The following is a 19,829-nucleotide window of genomic DNA, read 5'->3' on the forward strand; positions in this document are numbered from 1 at the left end:
TGTCACATAACGTGATAAAGACGCTCTTGCATACCCATAACTTTTTTGCTCATACAGTTATCACAGGTGTCACAAAAAGGGCTCTGGGTTCGTCGGTGGAAAGACGTGGCAAGTAAGATTCTTCTGCAGGGTTTCACTATCCACGGACTTTAGCATTTAGATGATGAACATAAAACTGAAACTTTTAATTGTTGCGCAGTCGACAGAACCATGGAAAATATGGGTCTGAAGGGACTTGTGGAGACCACCTAGTTCAACCCATGGCTCAGAGAACAGCTGACCTCAAAATGAGATCAGGTCACACTGCAAAGAGATTCCCCTTACCTTCAAGGAGAATTTCTATTCCTACAAAATGTGTTTGTGGCCTCCCCTGGCTGTGTGCTCTGCTGCACCTGTAATCTCTTTATGGTACTGGAAGGGTACAACTGGGATTTTGTTTGCCATCCATCTCTTCTCGATACCAAATTCAAGTTCCAACTCAGCTCTTCGGGCTATTCCTCACATTTCGTACATCATCCCCCTTGCCAACAGTACTCTTTATGTGTTACTAACTGAATGTGCAACACCGTTGTAAAACGATGACAATTCCTACTAAGCATCCATGACTGGATTATCTTGTTATTACAGACATTGCAAAAAGGCATGTAACGGCAAGCTCTGTAGAGAAGGCCAGAAAAAAGTAATTCTGAGTCTGATCTGAATCTCAAAATACGAAGAAAAGTGACCAAAACCCAGAAATTACTGCTCAACTTCAGACTCCCCAGATCTCCTTTCTTTTGCTTCATGGTACAGACTTGCTTTGAAGTCAGACTTTTCATTAGTTTCCCAGCAAGTATCAGTTTTCAGGACATGGACTTCAAGTACTAACTATGGCTTCAGATTTTATATTTTGATAAGCTCTGAGGAAGATTTTAAAAAAACAAACAAACCAAAAAAACCCACAAACCACAACGTTTGCACCTAGACATACTAACACCAGCAGAAATCAAAAAGCCGGAAATGACCGTAGAAATACCACTGCTTTTGCACAGTGAGCTTATCACGGAGAATTAATTTAAAGGTCAGTAAGAAAAAAAAACCTTACAGATTAATCAATTTTAAAAATTAACAAAAGCCATTATTTTCATTTAGTTCTATCACACGTCCCCACACTAACCTGAACGACTATATGAAGAGTTCACTTTGTTGTTAGGCTGATATCCCAGTATTTGAATACAGACACAGTAAAGGCAGTTCTCATCTGTGTGCTCCTGTAGCCCCGTATCCTCTGTATCTTCTAAAAACTGAGAGGCATCTGAACGGCTGGTATTCATTATTTCTGTGAGACTGATTTGCTGTCGAAGCATCTGGAAAGGGCTTTTGACGACATCACTTGTACCTGATGGAAGACCTGTAGATAAGCAATTAGACATCAGAGGAAGACAAACCATGCAACCAATACTATTTCAATTAAATTTTCCCTCTTAAGCCTTTTAAGGCTGGGGAGGGTGTGTATAGGAAGATCTAGAAACTTTTTTTTTGAGTGGTTAAGCTCTAATTTGCAAAATAGACATCACATTTTAGTCTTGGCTTACCATATGTAGCAAAACATTACAAAGAACAGAATTCAACTTCTAAAGCTGTACATACATACAAGAAGATGTGGTAAAGAAGATAGGTGGTAAGAAGATAGGTGGTAAATCCTGACATGATATCAACACCCATGTAACACTAATATGTTACCAATTTTCATAATATCAAATAAGATTAGTACAACAGCACACTAAATGTTTAAATGACATGTGCAGCAATGAACACAAACACAATTAAAAAAAACCATGACTTCGTGCCTGTAATAAGAATAAACTAGACTCAACAATGCAGAAACAAGCCAAAGACACTTTAGTGACATGGTCTTTCTGCGTCGAAAATACCAACAAATACAATTTCAGACAAGAGTTACTTTATGTTGAAACGTAACAAACTACAGAAACACACTTTCAGGAAAATCAACTTTATATATTACACTGACAAAAGAAAAAAGAAAAAAAAAATCCGTAAGGTGTGTCTTTTTAGATGTAAAACGTGCTTGTAAAAAAGGTTCCAATTAACTAGCAGGCAAGACAACAGCTATCCTACACTACTTTAGGACCGGTTTCAATGCTTCTTTTTCAGTTGTCCTATTGAAAAGACACACATTGACATTCTACAGATTTCTGACTACTCTGGAGTAAAAAAGAAAGTACATTCCAGAACAAGCCAGGCATTTCAGAGCACCTGCAACTCTCTTGTATCATGTGTCGTCACCTCTGCTGATGAACTGTCATGGCAACATCATAGAAAGACAAAATTTACCTTCTGAAATATACACCTAACACTTTTATTGGTTCCTATAAATTCACATGTAATTGAAGGAAAGTAAAAATGTAACAGCTCAATGTGAAATACATATTCCATTTTAGCTTAAATTTTGTTACTTTCTTTGCAGCAGTACCACTACCAGTCTTCGATTAGCATTAGCTCATACTATAATCGAAGATGTGTAGACTTTCCCCCACTGCTTATTAGCACAGGATCAAGCTTATGTTGTTTTGAAGCAACATCACATTATCTCAAACTAAATAGAAGATGGAATTAGTGGCCTGCTATCCTGAATCCAGAACACAGCTCTCAAAATTTAACACCTAAAAATAACGCTTTCTGTAAAGAAAAAACAAACAAGCAAACAAACAAACAAAACCAACAACAACAAAAAATCAACAAGGAAACCAAGACCCCATCCAATGTCCAAATAAATAACAGAAAGGTACACAAGAGGAACAAAACCAGTACCTCCTGCATCAGGTGCAAAGACCCTGGCTCCACGGTCATCAAATGGAGGTGAAGTTTTCTTCTGGAAATACGGAGTTTCCTTTACCTGGATAATTCAAGTGAAAATTAATAGTAGCACAGGTGATACCTACACACCAAGGAAAAATAGATTTTATGACGAAATAAAATGTTGTCCATTTTTCACTTCAGGAAAAAGATCTAATTAGAGGAGGAAATTAAAAATGGCTAGTGAGTAGTAAAGAAAAGTCAAGTGAGAAAAACCATACATTTGTAAAGGAACATTTATTATGCAAGGTTTATGAACAGTCAGTAAATGTTAGAACAGTGGTGATAGGCTGTAAGGAAACCAGTGACCCAGAAGTGACTTTTAATGATCTGTCCATATCACTATATACTACTGGAGATCTCTGGAGAACAGTACAAAAACACCCAGGACATCTAAAGTGTTGTCTGTAAGAAGTTGTAAAGTGAAGACATGCCACAGCTCTACAAAAAGAGTTGAGAGAGAATATATGAGGCAACACAGATACGCCACAAGGACCGTGAAGAAGAAAGAAAAATTAGTCATTTCATAAAGGTGGAATAGCAGTAGGTATGACAGCAAATCTTGCCTTTGCTCTAGCTTTAGTAATTTTTTGAGATAAGTTAAGAAAGTAATTTAGGTTCAAAAGGCAAAAACTAAGTAAACTAAAGATAAGGAAGCCCACCAAATTACCTTTGACACAGACCATGTCCTGTTTTTGATAATTAAGTAACAGAATATCAAACCCTGTGATGCATCAGTGTGTTTAAACCAAAGACGAAGGCAATTTATAAGACAATTAAAAGAAAATAATTTGTTTTAACTTAAACACATGTATCTGTGAGGTTAAGTAAAGACAATATAATTTAATACTATGATTATATACATACAAATAAAGTAATATTTTATTAACATCACAGTAGCGGGAAGTTAACTGTGCGACTATGCACATCATTTATAATTGACAAATGAACATATTAATTAGTTGGCTAAAGAGATATTAAAAATGTCCACAGACTACACTAATTTTAGTGTAAATGCTAGCTGTCAACTAAAAATCTCACAACAGCATGTTTATGCTACCATTGTTTAAAACTCTTCTAACCTAGTTTGTATCACTATTGGCCTAAAAGTACAAAACAGACTAGCGATTTTCTATAAATAGGGTTAGATTCTGTGTGAAAAGAAACTCTTGTTCTCCAAAACGCACTCAAATAAACCCTATCCATTTTTCCTTTTTATTCCATCTCATCTCTTCCAGTGAAAACACAACAGCTGACTACCCATCAGTACAAAAATGCAAATAAACCCAGAAGGGTATCACATACATACCTGAAATATTTCATTGATATCCACTGGAAGAGCAAGGCCAATGTAATCATCAGAGCTACCATATGTAGCATTAGAAACCATGGAGCGAACAGAAGAGGAACGCTGAAGAGTGTTTTGGTTAATAGGACTTAATAAATCTTCTTTATCTAATGAAGCATAGCTTAAAGCTTTCATGAACCTGTAATATTGAAATAATAAATCACAATCTTGGTACGTCTCTCATTCTGAAACATTAAAAGTAAGAAGGATTGCTGACACAAAGACTATCCTCATCGTCCCACTGTAGTATCCAGAGCTTGTTACTGAATGAAATTACAACTACAGGCTCATTGTTTTTTTCTGTCTCATACTACAATTCACAGTTTGGCCATTCCTTGGGTAAATGTTTTTTTCTTTAAAAGTCCTGGAACAGGGATTTGAAAGACAGCAGGGTGGAACTTATGAGGTTACCAGGTTCTGAAGATTTACAGTCCAGACATGATCAGTAAAGGTCCAGGCTTTTAAACTGCTAACTGTCTTGTTTTGAAATGTACCTATACACTGAATACAACTTCCCTGTATCTTCATAAAATCTGAGCTGAGCAGGCACATCCCTGCAAACACAGAACTTGAGCCTGCTAAGGAACCAGTGATGCAGAAAAGGAACATTTTTTTCCTGTACTCTAAAAAGGCCACTCATCAGATCACTCAAATATGGAGAAAAAATGCATAATGAACAAACTTGAATCTGCACAGTGAGCAGAGCTGTCTGTGACAAGCAACCCAGAGAAATAAGAAATAGGTTGGGAAAACAAGATAGGAAAGGGGAGGCTGGAGAAGAAGTTCTCAGTGCTAATTAGAGTCCTGATGATGGAAATTCAATGTTTGTCCACCTGACATTTTACTTCTCATTGAAGATAAAAACCTGTAAATGTTTTCTGCTAATCAACTGGTGCGGATGGTCTCTACGTTGTGGATTAAAGCTTCCTAGTAAAGAGACACCTCAGGAACAGTAATTTTTTATTATATTAGTGCAAATAATTATACAATGGGAGGTAAAAAACAGTAAATATTTGATTTCTTGACTTTCTGCCTTCAAAATAATCTTCTATCATTTTTGTGTTTTAGATGGGCAATTAAAATGTCTTCTTAACAGGTTTAACAGATTTATACTGAGATGAAATTAATTTATCAAGGTTTGACCATGCAAGGCTCAATACACTATTATGCAATGGGAATGCACAGAACACAAATTATAGGATATGAACATTTCTATTGCTACTAAATAATTCTGACCCTTGCTAATGACAGTGGCATTGGACTTACAAGAAAAGTCAAGCCATACTTCAGAAGGATGAGAGGAAATAGCCTCAAGTTGTGCCAGGGGAGGTTTAGATTGGATATTAAAAAAAAATTTATTCACGGAAAGGATTGTCAGGCATTGGAACAGGCTGCCCAGAGAAGTGGAGGAGTCACCATCCCTAGAGGTGTTTAAATTATATGTAGATGCAGCACTTAAGGACATGGTTTAGTGGTGGACTTGGCAATGCAAGGTTAGCAGTTGGATTTGACAACCTTGCAGGTCTTTTCAAATTTAAATGATTCTAGGATTTAATAACCCAAAAAAGTTACAAATTATTTAATAATAAAGCATTCTACAATTACTCTTTACATAAAATTACAGAGAGAAGTGTTAATCCCAAACAGTTGTCCCTGCTTTTCCTGGAAAAGCTAGAAGATATATCATAAGTAGTGACGAACACTGGTAAGTTTTCATAAAAGCATGTCTGCAGATGATAGGGTGAGAGCCCTGATCATGATTTGAAATATGAACATTACCATTTTTGGTTGGTCTTTAAAGACAGAGGTAGAAAATTTAGCCCCATAAAATAATTTATGCAAAGAAATAGGTTTTTCAACCTTTTGAATGAAAAGACCATCTGGAAACATCACAAAAATCAATTTACAGCTGTTGGTTGCTATGAACCCATTAATCTGTCAATGAAGCATGAATCAAAGAAGTTTTTCGGAAGACTGAAAGAAAACTAGCGTTGGCAGACAAAAAGGACAGAATGTTTCTTTCCAATTTATTACTTAAACAGCAGTTAAGGATAATATTTAGAGAGAAGCTGTAACATACTCTGAAATTAAAAGGACAATTATTCAGTGCAGACACTCAGCTGTAACTAGTAAGAAAAACACATATACTAGTTACATCATAGTCTTTCCAATGAATCACGTTAGTAAGCAGCACAATCTGGTAATCTCTTGTAATATGAATACCTGCAATTTTTTAACCTTTTGAGAGATGGGAGCACTATGGTCATTTCAGTTCCATGTTAAAAAGGTCAGCCCAAATGCTTGAGCCTAACCACTGACACAAGAGAAGAACAACTAAGCACCCAGAATACTGTTAGTACTGCATGCAGAGACTCAGGATTAAAGTCCACTGCAGGGAAGCTGTTTTGCATAGCAAGGGCATGACTACAAGGAATGGTACAACATCACTACAGCCAGAACAGAACGGGTACTGCTACTAAAATGACACCAGTTTGTTTCTGCACCAGCACAGGACTGGTGCAGCACTTCTGATTGCCAGGATAGTGTAGCTTAACTTGTGATTGCCAGGACAGTGTAGCTTAACTACTGAATCATACTTAATATAATCAGCACACTCAGCCTAGTTCTAACTTAATTGAACAAAGACAACAAAACTTACCTTTTACAGCACCTTTGCAGAATCAGATTAAAATCTCAAACAATAAATATTATTCTTAATCAGGACAAAAATGAATAGTAATAAACAGGCACTATATAAACTCAACTGGGTACGTGGCAGTTCAGGGACCGGGCGTGTCAAATATGCTAGTAGCTTCCCACCTTCCACTCACATGAGAGATGTTCAGGTGAGAACAGAGAAGGAAAGTGTCTTTTCCCTTTCACTAGTAATGTGAAAATCCAATGCACTAGCTAAAAGAGGATTTGAAAGGAAAAACTTGGTAGAAGAGCTTTTAAGAGAAAGTTGTTAAGCACTGAGTGCAGCTGCTGGGAATGGTATCAATGTCAAAAGCTAGATTCCTTATGTAACTATCCAATTAGTCTTCAAGAACATCTACTATTATGCAAAAATAAAGAGGTGACATTGCCGTCTAAAAATAAACGCTATGAGTAAAATCTTTGCTCTGTTGTAGCTAAGCAGCCAAACTCACATTCACAACAGTGGTACCAGTATCTCATCACTGGTCTCAATGCCATAGTGAACATGAATACAGCATCTTGGCAGGAGTCCCTGTCCTAAAACCTCACTGTCATCAAGAAAATTCTGTTCTGAAATATAGTTCTGACTATATGGACAATATTGTGTGATTGCAAATTTAGTAATGTTAGCAATATAATTGCATTTAAAAATTAAAAGAGTTAAAGAGGAAACAAATGAGATAAGAGGATACAGTTTCCTTTGTCATTAACAGCATTAAAGGGGCTGAGAAAAAGGGACTGTGAAAGCTGTGCTTCTCTGACAGCACTTACGAAGTTGAGAATTCTCATTCTATTACATTATTCTCCTAATAACAATACTGCTTTCAATAAAGTTATAAATCATCCTGTCACTTTCAGGTGAAAGTGGGAAAAAACCCAAACATTAGAATGATACTTTAATTGCTCTTAGAGCTTTGAAGTAAGAACTGAGCACATAATCTCTTACCGACTTGGGGTTAGCCGAGAATCCAGGCTGCCAGACTTCATGGTAATAGTGTCAGTAAACAGCACATCCTTGGCTGGAGATGCTAGGGCTTCTGAGTGAGACAGTGAGGGATGCATTCTCTGCTGTTGTAAGCGTTTTAGTGTAGCATAGCCAAAGGCATCTCGAGAACTTGTGTAGCTGAAGTTATAGTCAGCAAGACTTTTTATTGTAGCAAGAGAAGGAGCTTTAAGAGACTGGGCTCTTCGGGGAAGTGTATGAGAAGACCCTGGCGGTACCAGGGATACCGAGTTGGATTTTGAGAGAGGCAGGTGGTTAGGCTGTGGTGTTGAACAGTGACTTGGTTTAACTGTTTTTGTGCTTACCACAGTACTCAAACTTCCACAGTCAGTATCTGCATTTGTAGTGTCCACACCTACAGTCTCTCTTGAAGGGCTAGAGCTCATTGAGCTTATGCCACTTGTTGTGGTATCTGTATTAAAACTTAAGCTACGACTCTTGAAATGTGTTTGTGTAGTACCATCCCCTATTAGCCTTTCTCTGCTTGTGTTTTCCCGGTGAATTTCACTTCCAAGACCTTTTGGCAGCTTCAGATCATTTTCTCCAATACTTGGGGTACTATCAGTATCTTCCATGTGCTTACTTCCAACAAAAGAAGTTTCTAATCGTAAAGTCTGGATTTTAGGAACTCTGAATACAGGGTTGATTTCTTCCCCAGGAGGAAAGTCTATGCTACCAGAAGGTTCTGTTACTGTACGATTTCGCCTCAGGCCTGATTTACTGTCAGATGATGACAGCTTTCCTCCTTTTGGATCACTGCTACTTCTGTGTTTTTTATTAGGTAGAGTAAGAGAGTTTAGAATGCGATTTTTCACAAGTCTACTAGAAGAAAAAAAAGGAAAGGGACTACGGTCTTTGTCCTTTGAAGGTCCAGGTCTGTCATAAAATATTTGTTCTGTATCTTCAGTAATATCTAGGAAGAACGTACTAGTAGAAGTACTACCAAAACGGTCATCCTCCATGATGAACATACCTGAAATTATATGAGAATTTGTCACTGAAAAGGGACATTTCTTTGAAGTATATACACTTGTTGTGAAAAAGTACACAATTCTACAGAAGCCATATTGGAAGACTGTGCAATATACTGTAAATTAAGTGTCTTGAGGACAACCTGAGCTAAAGGTCTCACTGCTTCAAAAGAAAAGCCAGACTATCTTATTTCAATGCAAATATCCAGCTACTAGGATCACAAGCAATGCACTCCTTTAATATCTAAATATGGTATATTTCTGGATTTAAATTCGAAATATCCATAGCAAAATTAAAATCTATTAGATACTCAAAATATACAGGAATTCAAATATAGTAATATTCTCTGTGTGAGTATATATACATACCTAAGCATAGAAATTTCTGCAGGGTACTGCAGCAAGCTGCCATGACTTGACATAAGAACTAGTAACTTACCCTGATGTTAAAATTCCTGTTTCTACACCAAATGCAAACCTAAGACACTGTTCTCTTCCCTCTCACTTGCCTGTGTCTCTCTGAATGCATATAAGTCTGTCCCATTGCTTGCACTCTTCTTTCTTGCAACAGCACATTTATACCATTTGTCTGAACCTCGTCCTAGCAAAAGGCTGGTAAGAACAGTTTGAGGTTTTTTTGTTTGTTTGTTTATGTTGTTGTTACTTACTTGAAGGAGCAGATTCACTTTCACTGTTATGCCTAGAACTGGTGGACTCAGAGTTCAAGCTAAGAGTGCTGGGCACAGAAGAAAGTTCATTGCAGAGCTGTTCCATATCATCAGGAACCACTGGCCAAGGCTGTCTACGACTGTGTCTCACTGCATCCCAGTTGTGATGCTTCAAAATGTCACATCCTTGCTTAGTTTTGGCTATTAGACCAAGCACGTAGACACAGGTTCTGTATTTAATGTATATATAGAAAAAAAGAGCAACAATAATAGCATCTAATGTAACTAAACTTATTTTTCTTTTGAAAGGAAACAGTTTCACAACAATCCAGCAGAAAGTTCACATGAAATTGCCAAGTAGCTTTTTATTTTTTTTTTTTTTTTAATCAATGGAAGCTTAACAAATGCACTAAAATATCTGAGAACAATACACTATTCAGAAACAAAAACTGATTATTACCAGAGCCCGATTACATAAAGTAGAAAAGTACTCCTTTTTTTTTTTTTTTTTTGAAAAGACAAACATTAATGTGATAGCCATATTAGGCAAAAGACCACGTATTCATGCTTTTAAAGATTAAGATATTGAATAAAAAAGATGGGATACTAATTCCAGAGATATAAGTAGGAAACAATTTGTTTTTTAAAAAAGGAGAAAAGTAGTATGTATTGTTTTTTTCATAGGTTTAATTTGCTTCTTTCAGACTTTCTACCTGATTCGACAGTTGTATAGGACTGATATTGATACTCAGTCATCAATGATTTTTAATAACTGATTTCCAAGTGCAAAACTATATTAATGTAAATTAGGTAAGCCTATACGAAAACTTAAAACAACTACCATCTGTAAATTTTATGTATAAATCAGATACACATACCCTCTAACAGAGAGAACCTCACAATGTTGAGCAAGTGCCATTATATCAGGAATTACATTCTCCTCTTGAAGCAAGTTAAGACCCCAATTGGATGATCCAATATTGCCCTGGAATAAAAATTTGTCAAGTGAGTTTTGATTTTGGTGTCATCTGCAGCACCATTAGTGTAAAGCCTCTGGCATTTCTATTTGTTGGTAGTACCATTTCAAGCCACCTTCTCAAAGCGATTAAAGATGTGAGTACTATTTTTCACGTTTCCTAGTTGCGAAAATTCAAAAAAAGGGTAGCTGGCATGCTATGTGTAATACCTAAAACTGCCCAGAGTTAACTACTATGTATTCTTCACTTTACCCATTCTCCTACAACTGGCAGTATGATCTTGGTTTACTCATTTTCCATTCCTCTTATACAAGCATTTTATTACATACCTACAATATCTTCCAGTAATAGTCACCTTGCACAAATGTTCCAAAATAAACTTGAGTAAAGGCAAGAAAGAAGCAGATTAACAGCTCAGGTGGCAAAGCAAATTTAGAAGTGTATCTTGGATAGGCACAAACACTAGGTTTTTGCTGACCCCAAGTACCAGGGGTGTCACAACCACATGCATCAGTAGCAGATAACTTTCTTCCCAAAACAATTAATTTTGGACCACTGCAGGAAATACATTAAAATCAGACCACTGCAACCTCTAACTACTGGTTCCATACTAATACTGCTGCTACATGTGGCTTTTTTTTTTTTTTTTCTTTTTTTTTTTTTTTTTTTTTTTTTGTAAAAAGGAAAAAGAAGACAAGGTTACTATTATAAACTTCAAAACAGAAAAGACGGAGTGAATGATTTTCAACTGGAGGTCTAGGTAGGGTGCAGAATGCTAACTTAGACAAATCGCACACATTTCATGACAAAACCTCTCAACTATTTTATGGAATTCTGCATGGCAATTTCAGAATCAAGAATCAAAATAGAATACAAACAACTGCAAAAAGTTTTAAATCTATTACTAACCAAGGCCCAAAGGGCTGCTTTCAGCTGCTTAATTCCTTCCCACTTATCCAGCATTGGGGAACGAATAGTGTAACTTAGATCTGTAACAATACTCTGAAGGAGAAAAACAGAAAAAAAAAAAAACAAAAACAAAAAACAAACTCAGTTGAAAATGAAAAGGAGACTTCAGTCAAACAAGTTCTTTTGCATTTTTAATACAAGGTAAAGTACAAATTTAAAGTATGCATTCTAAAATGAACAGTGGTAGTTCTGGAATAATAAGCATAAATTAATAGCAATATGGTAATGCAAGTACAAAATGTTAATGTAACCACTGACAGCATCAAGCTAATTCAGATTTTAAAAGGAAAACAGATTAATCAGCCTAACACACTGGAATATATAAGCCTTCTCTTGAACTTTTCAACTCTCATTATATCATCTTGCATACACACATTAAAAGTGAATTCATTTAAGCAACTATGAACTGGCTTGGTGTTTGTTTTCTTAGCTTTTTATGATATTAGAAAGAAGACTTTATTCCCTCTTCTCTATGTTTTTGTCTGCATAAAAGGATAACACAGTTTTACTTGTCAATACACAGTTCAGTCACAGACAGAATGAAAAATTCTATTGCCGAGTTGCTTCTGGTACTAATATTTTGCTAGCCATTTTGAGAATAATGTTATGAAGTATTTCTCTGATACTTTATGTTCAGGATGGAATTTTGCATGAGACTAGACAGCAAAGACTGTCTTCACAACTTTTTTGTCTGTATGAGTTAAGACTTGCATAACCAACTTATTTGCAATAACTGTTTAAGTGCCATCTCTTTTAAAACATTTCATTAAAGGGTTACAGTACTCTTCAAAATCTTTCAAATTGTAAATAGTTATTATCCTCACCTGAGACTCCAATAAATGGCAACCTGTTTTATGGTGCACCAATTGACCATAAAGGTGAACCGGTAGGTAGACGTGTGGTCGCTGTAATCTGGCAGAAAGAGAAATCATATGCTTTCTCAGCAATTCTGACATTTTCTTTTAAAAGAATGTGTAATGCAATTAGTTATTCTAGGTATTTTTCAGATGAAGAGGATTATTTTGGAGAAAAATAGAACAGAACAGAATAGAACTATTTCAGTTGGAAGGGACCTACAACCACCATCTAGACCAGCAGCCCAACCACTCCAGGGCTGATCAAAAGTTAAAGCATGTTATTAGTGGCCTTGTCCAAATGCCTCTTAAATACTGACCTGCTTGGGGCATCAACCATCTCTCCAGAAAGCCTGTTCCACTGTTTGGCCACCCTTTTGGTAAAGAAATGCTGCCTGACATCCAGTCTAAACCTCCCTGGTACAGTTTTCAACCATCCCCATGTGTTCTGTCACTGTATAGCAGGAAAATGAGATCAGCACCCCTATCTCCACCTCCCCTCCTCAGGAAGCTGTAGAGATCAATGAGGTTGCCCCTCAGCGTCCTTTTCTCTGAAAGAGACAAGCCCAAAGTCCTCAGCATCTTCTCACAGGAGATTCCTTCCAGCCTTTCCACCAGCTTTGTTACTCTCCTCTGGATGCACTGAAGGACCTTCACATCCTTCTTCAGTTGTGGGGCCTGGAGCCGCACACAGCACTCAAACTGAGTCCACACCAACACTGAGTCCAGTGGGACAGTCCCATCTCCTGACCGGCTGGTCATACCATGTTTGATGCACTGCAGGATGTGGTTTGTCCTCTTAGCATCCAGGGCACATGCTGCTGATTGTGTTGAGCTGCTGTCGACCAGCATCCCCAGATCCCTTTCTGCAGGGCTGCTTTCCAGTCACTCCTCTCCCAACCTACACTTGTACCTGGTGTTACTCTGTCCTAGATGCAGTATCTGGCAGTTGGACTTGTTAAATTTCATCCCATTAATGACTGCCCAGTGGTCCAATCTACCCAGATCTCTATGCAAGGCCTCTTGTCCCTCAAGAAAGTCAACAGCACCTCACAGTTTGGGATCATCAGCAAACTTGTTAATGGTGCATTCAATTGAGCCCTGTGGAACACCTCTGACGACCAGTCACCGGGTACATATGTAGCCTCATTCAACCCTTTGAGCTCTGCCCTTCAGCCAGTTCTTCACCCAGCACACTGTGAACCTGCCCATCCCACAGGTGGAGAACTTGCCCAGATGTATGCTGTGAGGGACAGTATCAAAAGCCACACTAAAATCCAGATATATCCACAACCTTCCCTTCATCCACTGGGCTGGTGACCTTATCACAGAAGGATATCAGATGAGTTATACAGGACTTTCCCTTTGTGAACCCATGCTGACTGTGCCTGATGATTGCATTATTCTTTAAATGCCTTTTAACAGTACCCAGTATAATCTTCTCCATAATTTTTCCAGGAACTGAGGTTACACTGACAGGTCTTTAACTTCCTGGGTCTTCTCTTAGGCCCTTTTTGTAGATTGGATTATGACTGGCTGGCTTGCAGTCAGCAGGGACATCCACAGACTCCCAAAATCTTTGGCAGATGATTTGAGAGATCCTGCCATAACATCCGTTAGCTCCTTCAATGCTCTGGAATGAATCTTGTCAGGCCCCCTTGATTTCTGAACATTCAGCTGATAGAGCTGGTCTCTTACAACTTCAGTGTCCACAAATGGAAAGTCACTGCTCTCACACTCATGGTCCTCCAACTGAGGGGACTGGGCAGGCCAAGGTCTATCAGCATTATTAAAGACTGAGGTAAAAACACATTCAATGGCTCTGTTTCTTCTTCATCCTAATTAGTCACACAACCACCTTCAATAAGTATTGGTCCAATATTTTCTTTATACCTCCACTTACTATTAATTTACTTACAGAAGCCCTTCTTGTTATCTCACACAACACCAACCCAGTTTCAACTCTAACTGAGCTTTGGCCTTTCATGTCTTCTCCCTGCATACACAAAGCACAGCTCCGTAATCTTCCTGTGAAGCCTGACCTTGCTTACAGAGATCATACAATTCCCTTTTCCTCTTGAGCTCTGCGAGGGTTTTCCTGTTCAGCCAAGCTGGTGCTCTTCCCCACTTGTGTGACTTACAGCACAGTAGAATTGCCTTCTCCTGTGCTTCTAAAAGGTGGTTCTTAAAGACTGACCAGCACTCTTAAGCCCTTAAAGGCAAATTCTCAGGGCACTCCACTAAACAGCTCCCCAAATAGCTTCAAGTTTGCTCTCTTGAAATCCAGGGTAGCAACTCTGCTGTCCCTTCTTCTCATTACACTGAAAATTTTAAAAGTCAGCTGTTTCATGATCACTATGGCCAAGCCAATCACCTACCATCACATCTCCCACAAGTCCTTCTCTATTCACAAACAGCAAGTCTAGGAGTGCATGTTTCCTAGTTGGCTCAATGAGTACCTGTGACAAGAAGTTCTCCTACGACTCCAAGAATTTCCAAGACCTGCTCATCACAGCAGTGTGATATTCCCAGCTGATGTCTGGGAAGTTGAAGTCTCCACAAAGGACAAGGGTACTAATCCAGAGATTTCTCCTAATTGCTCATAGAACAACTCATCAGTGCTAACAGCCTGAGTAATCATTAGTAAACACCCACTAAAATATCTCCTATTTCCCATCCCCCTAATCCTCAGCCAGAGGCTCCTGACTACATCATCATTAACTGTAAGTGCTGTATAATCAAACCTCTCCCTTACATGTAGTGTGAAAACTCCCCCTCCCTGTTTTGCTTATCCCTCCTGAACAGCCTGGTGCCCTCCAGTCTTGGGACTCATTTCATCAAGTCTAGCTAATACCAATGGTATCACAGCTGTGTGAGCACTTCATGCTGTTTGTTTCTCATACTGCATGTGTGGGTGTACAAGCATTTCAGACATGCTCCTGAGCCCTCCATGCTCCCAGGAGCAGTGTAAATGTTCCCACTAGCATTGCCACACTCAAGCGATGCCATGCCAACCCTTGGCTTACCTACTGCAATTCTGTTGGTATCGCCTTCCCTCACCAGCTCTAGTCTAAAGCTCTCTTGATCAGCCCTGCCTGTTTATGCCCAAAGACACTTTTTCCCAAATTCACCTTTGGTTGCTCCGACGAACATAGTTGTCACCATCAACAGGTTTGCGGTATGTTGTAAGTGCTTCATTAAGCTGTTCTTCAATCAATTCAACATACTTTAAGTTATATTCCTAAAAGAAAACAGACAAAGGTTGACAAAATACATTTAGTGGTTTATGTTTTTACAGTATGGCACTTTACAAGGAAGGAATTACTGAAGTGCCCCTTAAGGAAGGTTCCATTTCTTTATGATCTGAAGGTGAGGCTCATCAAAATTACTGCACATCATACATACAGTCAGTTTTCAGCGTTGACAATTGATACCATAAATATTTCAGTTAATTTGTTAAAATAGGAAAGAAGGCAATACTTCATATCTGATTTTAACCTGAATAATCAAACAAACCACCACACAGTTCAGTATTCCTAGAGAAGTGACAAGCTTATCAGTCAGTAAAAAAATTGCCAGCAGAAATGAGAACAAGCACTTATAATTAATCATGAAAACAAAATAATTTATGAACAGTTTTATTCTAGTAATAACAATGACACATTTTTCTTAATGATTTTGTATTCCTATTTATTTCCTAACAGCATAAGCTAATTCTATCTTCATGAGCTATAGGTTTAACTTGAATTAGTAATGACTGGCAGTAATGTGTATCTTGAAAAAAATAGTACTTTCTTACACATTTCTCTAGATAAGATCTTATACAATAGCCTTTTTTAGGAAGTCACTACACTCCTCAACTTGCTGAAATATCAAAATGATATAAAAGGCCAGGTAAATCAAAAGCATGCATTTACAGAGAAACTATGGAACTAAGTCCCTGTCAACGTTTTTCAACAAAATCTTAAGTCACTGAGCCAATAAATGAATTGGCATTAGCAACACACATATACGAACATGCAATATTTTTAAGAATCTTTGACCTGCTAATCCTGCACATTCATACCCTCCCCCTTTGTAATACCAAGTACACTTTATTTATGCCATTACCTTTTGCCACTTTTCCATTTGTTTTGTTACATAACCTCTTTCATTTAGATATGAAAATCCCTTTGGGATGGACAGAAATCTGTAAAACATCAGACAGTTAGTACTTCACTTAAAACAAATCACATAATTTGAATAAAAACACACACTTGTTTGTTCCCACAGTGTGAAGTCAAACAGCATATTTGACATTTACCTTAGGAGGAGAAGCAAACCCTTGTCTCCAAGATGAGAAAGAGCTGGTTTCATTTGGATAAGGGCATGAAGATTGGCCTAAATAATTAAAAATGCATAAGGAATATATGAGTGCTATATAATTCTCAGAACTACAACAATTACAACAACCTGCCAGCAATGAAGCAGCAAGTTTTTAAGAAAGGGAAGTATCAAACAGTACTAAACTCATCATAATATTATGCATTTTGTGCACCTTGTCATTAAATATAGATTACTTCACAAAGACTACAATGTGCAAAATAGCTGGATTAATCTGAATATTTAAAAGTAGGCATAATCCAGAAGACTACATTTTCTTGCCATTAATACTGCAGTATTTTCAGCAAGGGGGTCTATAAGCTATTATGACATTCACCAATGACAATCAAGAAAGGAAACCATCAGTAGGTTCTTGCATACTTTAACTCTGCTACTGGGGCAAAGGGGTGGTGAACAGCTTACAGAGTAGCATACCAAAAGGATATTGACAACGGAAAGGATACTCACCTTGTCTTCACATGCCTCATCTAGAATATCAAGTGCTTCGGAAGAAATAGTTTTATTTTTATCATGTAACTGGGTCACCAGTAACTCAATCCCCCAGTTGCTGAAGAACTCTACATTCGCCCTCAGTAAGACTCGTAAGTGTTTTGTTGCGTACAACCTGCAGCTCTGCAAAAGTGAGGAAAATTTTTTGAACAGAAGATGAAAAATAGCTAATATACTGAATGAATTATCACTTTTTAAAAGACCTTTCAATTACTGCATTTTACAGCAAGTAGCTGTGATGTGCACCTCACATATTAAAATTATGATCTATCAGAGTTATTTCTGTCTTATCAAATGGGAAATCTGAGTCTGAGATAACAAATAATCTGGTCATCGCAAGTCTCTTGGAAAAATCTTTATCAGTCATTCACTGTGATAGTATCACACAGATTCATCAGGCTTAGCATGAAAAACAGGTTATAAATGGCCAGTGAGATTGCATATACTTTTATGTATGTAATGTTTTGAAAAAAAAAATATTGAGCAAATATTAGAACCTTTAGGGAATTTATTTTAGTAAATTTTACATTGTTTCCCTGATACAAGTATCTGATCTTCAAAACTTCTCAGAAAACCTTCTTAATAGAAAAATGCTATTTTCTGTAACAAGACAGTTTCCTGACAGTTCACTACATTAATTTCTCAGCAGAATGAAGTATCTTGTCAGTTCCTGTACTGCTGTTCAAAACTTGCTGAATAAAGAGCATAAACTGGCTAACACCATTTTCTATTAGAAAAAATACAAAATAGAAGCAAACAGGCTTAATCTGCAAGAATTTGCAGTATTCTGGAGTAGGCACAGAACAAACCTGTCAATGTATGCTTACTAGGAAAGGTGTTATCTATACTCAGACAAGCACAGCTGGAAAAGAAAAGATTTCATGCCCAAATCTTTCTTAGGTCTTCAGTCCCCACACCTTTAAGGCTATAACAGCTATAAACAAGTAAATTTTCTATATGCTAAAATATAAATTATCTATGTTGAGATGCGTGAATATCTGCACTCAAAGAGACAAGTGAGTTGGTCCAGGTTGGACAGTACTACCTAGATTAACAATACCTTCTGGATTGTTTTTTTTTTTCCTGCAGAAATACTTGGTAGGCAGGACTTGAAAGAAAATGAAAATCTGAGTAGTGAACATGCACAGTTCATTTTAAAAACCTTGTCTTGTTATTTTAACTTCAAATACCACGTGCACATTTCTATTCACTCTATCTACAGAGGCTTATTTTTTTAGAGGAGAGGCAGGAATGTCATGTGTTACACATATCAAGAAAGACTGTGGAACAGTGATTCATAACTCAGATCGAAGCTGCAAAACCATTTTGAAATGGCTTGCATCCCATTAGTGTATGCCTTGTACATGGAATATAGAACTAGAATATTTATTAAAGACGAGAACAAGAGCTATTATGCCAAAATGATCACTTGATACAGATGTTAAGCCTGTGGAATAACACAATTATATGAAACCAGAATTCCATGTCAAGTATTTAAAGTGTTAAAATCTGTCTACAAAGGATTGTTGTTACTACTATAACTATACTGAGTGTGATACAGAGAACAAAAGGTAATCATCTTCTCTTCCTGAAATACTTCCTTAACATGAATTCATCTATCCAGACAGCTAATACAGAATTAGAACCATTTTTATTTTCTGTTTGGAGAAGGAAAACATAAAAAGGACCTAATGACTGATGGGACAATTAAATGGCACATAAAATTCACTGCAGATAAATTTGAAACAATGATCTAAAGTGAAAAAATAATCCTAGCTTTACAAAGGGAAAAAGATCTTGGGGCTAATATTAGTTTCATGGAAGTATTAGAGAGAAGTTCAATGGCAAGCAAAATCACTGAAAGTAAACAGAACAAAATGCATCAGCATTGCCAGTAGGTAAATCCATTGGATACTGACATCCTGGACACTGAGCACAGTTCTGGTTTTCCTATTATCATCAGAAAAAATAAGAACAGTTGGAAAGGTGTGAAGAACAGCAGAGCAAGGTTTTAAGAAATTGCAGGTATGAAAAGGGACTTTACAACAAGAAATAGCTCCACAGACTGAGACATTCGAACCTCAAACCTGGGGCTGCAAAACCACTGCATGCATTTCCAACGGACTTAAAGTCTTCAAGTGGGACCACAACTTTGTGCAGCAAGATCACCCGTATGCATTTCCCAGATCAGAGGAAGAAAGCCCAGCTTTGCTCTTCCAGGTGAAGCAAAGTTCTGGAATGTTTTTACTTTTGATAAGAACTGATATGAAAACCAGTGTAGAAGATAGGTGAGGAAACAGACATTCCCTTCTTTCCCTCATACATGAACCACATGAACAACACAGAATAACTCTTGTATTAAATCTGTCAGATGATTTTCACTTCTACTGTTAATGGGCTTTGAGACCCCTACAAGTGAATAAGCAATTCAGAGATCACTATGCTCATTTAATTACATACAGCTCAGCATACCTACCAGAAGAGGTAGGAAAAGTTAACCCCTTACCCACCTACAAAGATAAAATTTTAGGTCATGAACTGCAACACTTGAGAAGACACTGGCTACTCTCACACGTTCCTACTATGAACTGGCAGAAAGGCAAATGAGGGAGTA

The 19,829-nt window shown here is 37.4% G+C and overlaps 1 protein-coding gene across 2 annotated transcripts in view; it reads right to left on the bottom strand.

The window, feature by feature from the left end:
- RICTOR (RPTOR independent companion of MTOR complex 2) overlaps positions 1-19,829 on the bottom strand; it is an 84,728-nt gene that overhangs the window by 5,433 nt on the left and 59,466 nt on the right. For both annotated transcript variants that reach the window (XM_065047598.1, XM_065047599.1), the window contains exons 23-34: positions 17,174-17,338; positions 16,647-16,723; positions 16,454-16,532; positions 15,475-15,584; positions 12,314-12,401; positions 11,430-11,522; positions 10,422-10,528; positions 9,544-9,773; positions 7,848-8,877; positions 4,166-4,343; positions 2,812-2,896; positions 1,157-1,390 (exon numbers count right to left, since the gene is read on the bottom strand). In XM_065047598.1, the coding sequence (XP_064903670.1) occupies positions 1,157-1,390; positions 2,812-2,896; positions 4,166-4,343; positions 7,848-8,877; positions 9,544-9,773; positions 10,422-10,528; positions 11,430-11,522; positions 12,314-12,401; positions 15,475-15,584; positions 16,454-16,532; positions 16,647-16,723; positions 17,174-17,338 (2,476 nt within the window). The remainder of the gene's footprint in view (positions 1-1,156; positions 1,391-2,811; positions 2,897-4,165; positions 4,344-7,847; positions 8,878-9,543; positions 9,774-10,421; positions 10,529-11,429; positions 11,523-12,313; positions 12,402-15,474; positions 15,585-16,453; positions 16,533-16,646; positions 16,724-17,173; positions 17,339-19,829) is intronic.

Source organism: Columba livia, chromosome Z, assembly GCF_036013475.1.
Source record: "Columba livia isolate bColLiv1 breed racing homer chromosome Z, bColLiv1.pat.W.v2, whole genome shotgun sequence".
NCBI lineage: Eukaryota > Metazoa > Chordata > Aves > Columbiformes > Columbidae > Columba > Columba livia.